The 4,880-nt window shown below is 49.7% G+C and overlaps 1 protein-coding gene across 1 annotated transcript; it reads right to left on the bottom strand.

The window, feature by feature from the left end:
- Positions 1 to 1,627: 1,627 nt before the first annotated feature.
- LOC119333046 lies at positions 1,628 to 3,096 on the bottom strand. The gene is made up of 2 exons (XM_037606080.1): positions 2,965 to 3,096; positions 1,628 to 2,905 (listed from the first exon to the last, which is right to left on the bottom strand). The coding sequence occupies exons 1-2, from the start codon at positions 3,094 to 3,096 to the stop codon at positions 2,513 to 2,515; spliced, it is 525 nt and encodes a 174-aa protein (XP_037461977.1). The 3' UTR covers positions 1,628 to 2,512.
- Positions 3,097 to 4,880: the final 1,784 nt, after the last annotated feature.

The following is a 4,880-nucleotide window of genomic DNA, read 5'->3' as shown; positions in this document are numbered from 1 at the left end:
AGAAAAGTAAATAGGGCACCTGTCCCTCTCCATGCCACGCAACTAGTGAGCTTTTGTCTGAGTACAGAGATTACACCTGAGCCCACGCCCACGCCCCCGCGTCGCCAGCCTCTGGCGACACGGGGGAAACCCCAGCTGCCGCCGCCAGGGAGGCACCTCCCCGCCAGCCATAATCGTCACTGTCTTCTTGTCGTTGTTCAGGAAACCCATAATCGTCGTTGGCCCACAAAGGTGTCTTTATTTTCGGCTCCTCTCTTGATGATCATCCCACGAATTGGGCCGTCTAACAATTAATGGAAACTGGTGATTTGTGTTAATCAACCGGTGATTGTGTTAGGCTAGTCATAGTGGGAGTAATTTAGCTAGTAACATAGCTCACTTCAAGAATTTTTTACTTATATGACAAGTAATTAATGAGAGGTGGTAACATACTATGTTACTGTAACATAGCGATTTTTAAGACAAGATACAAGGTAATTAATGAAGCCATCTAAGTTACTATTATTATGTTATTTTACATTATGAAGGTAGTAACTTAGACTAGTGCCATATGCATGACACTAGTATAAGTTACTCCCCACTATGACCAGCCTTATGATGAGTGGAACAATTTATTTGTTTATTTAATTAATTAATGAAGCGGCAGAGGGCAGGCACAAGAAAAGATGCACAATCTCGTGTTTTTTTGGTGGTTAAACAAAGTGTGCTTCTTACGGTTCATGTGGCTGGCAGAAACTGCTAATGAAAATGCGGTTTTTGGCCTGGCATGCAATCTTTGCAATAAACCTAGAAATACATGTATTTGGCGTTGTTCTCTCCTCTTTGCTTTGCTGCGACCCTGAATGGGATGGGTTTCTTTCGGACAGAGTCAAGTTGATAGCACCCTAACTTGCATAAGAAAGACTGAAGAAATCCATAAAGATTCAGCACTGATGATTGAATTGCACAGTAAAGAATCGAACCAAACAGCTGGAGTACAAGTGATTTATTTATGGAGAAGTCTTTTTTTCAATCGATTGATTTCTCATCTTGTTAAGTCGTCTCTGCCTTGCGTCACGCGTCCCAACGGGACCGCCGCACGCTTACCAATGGCGGAGCTAAATTTTAGCTTACCAATTAATGGTATTTCATCTACTTTCTTTAGGGTCGGGGGGGCCATAGCCCCCTTGGCCCCAGTGAAGCTCTGCCATCACCGCTTACCTCTCGCTTCCTTATCTTCTTGGGTGAAGCAATCCCATCCGCTCCACATGCTCGATCCCCTTTTCTAGCTCTCGCTTCCTTCTCTTTCTTTCCAAATCAACTTCACTATTGGCGCGCTGGTGCTCCCAGGCCCGGCCAGCCACAATTTATTGCCAACACTTCATGTTGCAGGGACACTGCGAGCTGCCGGATGGGGGGCGACGCCGTCGAGGTCACCAGTGCTGCGATGGCGGCGGGGCTGCAGCAGCCGACATCTCGCAGCTGAGGCGCTGCCAGCCGGTGCTGCAGAACGTCGACGGACGACGCGGAGGGGGGCCTGGCAAGCTGCGTTGCAGCATCCACCTTGCTGCATGCCGAATGGGGCCCGACGCCGTCAGGTCACAGGTATTGCGATGCCCGTGGGACTGCAGCAGCCGGTGAAGCAGAAATGGCTCGTCGGCGTTGCGATGAAGCATCGCGTGGGGGCTGCCGGAGCTGCAGTGAAGTGCGCGGGGTCGTTGAAGCTCCGCCCACGTTGCAATAAGCACCGCCGGAGATACAGTGAAGCGTCGCCGGAGTTGCAATGAAGTGCCGGGGGGACGTTGAAGCTCGTCCTCGCGGCAATGAAGCTTAAGCCGGAGCTGTAATGAAGCTTTCGCGCAGCGGCGACGTGCTCAGTGTTGCCACGGAGCAGCCCCTGGTGGCTCCCGGTGCTGCGATGCAGCGGTCGTGCTTGCCGGCGTCGGGGCGACGGCAGGTGCATCAGTGCTGCACTCGTCGGTGTAACAGGGGTGTGCAGTCGTCGTCGTTGCTGAGAGGAAGTGCGTGTCGCAGCAGCGTCGGGGGCTTGTGGATGCAGACGAGAGGAGAGAATCACGACGTGAGGAGGTGAGTTGTTCTAATCGGACGGGCCACATGCGCCTAATCAAACGGTTGGCCAGGTGGATGATTTCTCACCCGCCTTTATTTATCCATCCCATCTCCCAGCTAGCTAGGTAACGATTATTTTGAACCACATGAGTTTATACCTAGATAGTACTCTAGATGAGAAGCTGTAGCTGGCTCAGAGCACAGAAACAAACACCATACGTACAGTTCCCAACCGACATGACACGAACACGACCATACAACTGAAACACCGAATCGGATGTACAGCTCCCCACACACAGCAAGATTCATCCGCAACGATTCTTGTCGTAACGTCATCGGAAACATGCTTCGATCATCAGTGGATCCATCTATCGATCGCGACCGCGACAATGCATGATCAATGGACAAGGAGCCTGCTGAGTGCTCTTGACTTGACATGGCCTGTTGTCTTGTTGATGGTCATTCAGCTGCAGAGCCTGACGGTGCACGCCACCGCCCGCGCCCAGTACTTGAGCCGCGTCTTCACCTCCTCCGTGCTATCCCCTGCAACACCACCCACCACCACCACGTTAGATGAAGAAGAACAACTCGATTCTTGTAGTAGAATTGTAGTGGGAGGCGTTTGATTTGTTTTGCTCACCTGGGCAATGGGCGGCGAGGAGGTCGGCGTGGCGGCCGTCGCCTGCTCCTGCGGTGCCAGGGGCTGGTCGAGGTCCTCGTCGGTGAGGCTCCTCGCGCGGCCCACGCCGTCGCCGCCACAAGGTGACGACGCGGCGCCGGTGCTGCCCGTCTCCTCGCGGCGACGACCACGGGCTTCGGGCGCCGTGGCCACGCAGCCTCCCACTGAGCTCCGTGCCTGAACCAGACGTCCTGAGCCTCAGCCTCCGCCTCCCTGCTGGTCGCGGCCATACTCACAATGTTCTTGTGGCGGCGTGGCGGAGGCTGGGGCGGTGGTGTCGACGGGTTGGATGAGCAGGTGGAGGACGGTGCGGTGGTTATCGCGGCGGCGCCGGCTGCATAGCCGGGCTCGGAGTCGGAGGTCGACATCTCGTCGCTCTGCTTCTCCCGTGTGGTGGATGTGGCGTGGGCAGAGGGGCGAGGTCGGAGCCATATGTATGCTGGATTGCTGGTGGGGTCCGTCTAGGACTCTAGGTGGATGTTGCCTGGTTCGGATGGGATGGCTGTTGGAATTGATTTCTTGTTGTAAAAAGTCTCAGAGATAAAACGGGGAGTCCTTTTTTTTTTGGAAAAACCTCCATATATTAATTAATTTGAAGAGGTTATTACAACCGCTCATTGCAAAATTCGTCACATAGGCCGGAACACTATTGAGAAGAATCTCATTAGATCTACTAATAAAGCTAAACTTCGCAATTTTGTGAGCCAGCCCATTGACTAGCCGATTGATTTTTGCAATTTTAAATTTTTTGATCATACTGGATGTACTCAAAGCTTCTTTCTTCACATCAACGAGAAGAGATCTGTCAGCCTTCTCATTTGCAAGGAAAGAGCGAACAAAAGCACAACCAGTCTCTGGAATAATGGACTGGTAAAGAGTAATACTGATATAAAAGCCTGCCAGGCATGCACGCAGTTCAGCTTCATTCCCGCTGGAACATTAACCCAGAAAGTCTCACGAAGAAATAATAGCTTCATCAGATGAGTTCCTAGCAACCACCTCCACACTGGCGGCATTATTACTCTCCACATAACTAGCATCGACATTGACCTTGATATAATCAACTGGGGAAGGTTTCCACAACACATGATCTTATAATGGTATAGCACCTTCCATTTACCTTTGTTACCAGGAACAACCTCAATAGTGTCGTGACATGATGTAAAAGAAGACCAATAATTATACACAAAAATTGCAGAAGCAGCAATGGATTCCTTCCCTTTTCTGAATATTAAATCATTTCTCAGGTGCTAGGCTCGCAAGAAAAAAAACAAAATTTGCTCGCAAGCTCAAATGATCCAACAAAATCAAAAGCCAATTTGGTCCCGAGAATTTGAACAACTCTTCATCAGGAATATTCCATGACTCTCTCAAAGCCAATTGAAGAGCATGAGCCTGTGAACAATAACGAGAGCATGAAAAGTGCTTTCATCTTCTACTCCATAAATAGAGCACATACCTGAAGTAATATGATGGTGTTTAACTCTATTAGTTTGGACCATCAAGCAATCGGATGCGGCACGCCATGCAAAAATCCTTATCTTCTAAGGCATATTAGCCTTCCAAAGCCTTCGTTCTCCATTTGGTTTGGCACTAGATTGACCCATTTTATCCTGACTATCCTTCAACTCAAACGCTAAATTGTACGTATTTTTAATGGAAAATATACCATTCTTCTCATAGTGCGACACAATAAAATCCTCATCTCCATAAGCGTGAATACGATTCTTAAGAATCCCCTGTACTGAGCAAATGCTGCATGCCTGCATCCATCCAAATGTGTACTGGCGGTGAGCTCCAGAGAAGTTGATGCACAAGACTCTGTTTTGGGCGGGCCGACAAGGACGACGTCGATTCTAGACCGATGCCCTGGCGTCCAAAGTCCATATAGCCTATTGTGCATCCTCATCTTACAGGGCCAATGCCCACGGTGTTCAAGGTCCGACGCCCGCACTACCATCCGTCAGCATGGCCTTTGACCGCCGACGAAAGGTCTGGAAGGTACTCCCTCCGTCCTTTAAAGAGTGTACTTCCAACTTTGTTGGAGGGTCAAACTATCTCAAAGTTTGACCGAGTTTGTGCAAAAATATATCAATGTTTGTGAAATTAAATAGGTATATGATGAAAGTATATTTTATCACGAATCTAATGC

Source organism: Triticum dicoccoides, chromosome 7A (genome assembly GCF_002162155.2).
Source record: "Triticum dicoccoides isolate Atlit2015 ecotype Zavitan chromosome 7A, WEW_v2.0, whole genome shotgun sequence".
Lineage (NCBI taxonomy): Eukaryota > Viridiplantae > Streptophyta > Magnoliopsida > Poales > Poaceae > Triticum > Triticum dicoccoides.
This window is presented reverse-complemented; position numbering and strand designations above follow the sequence as displayed.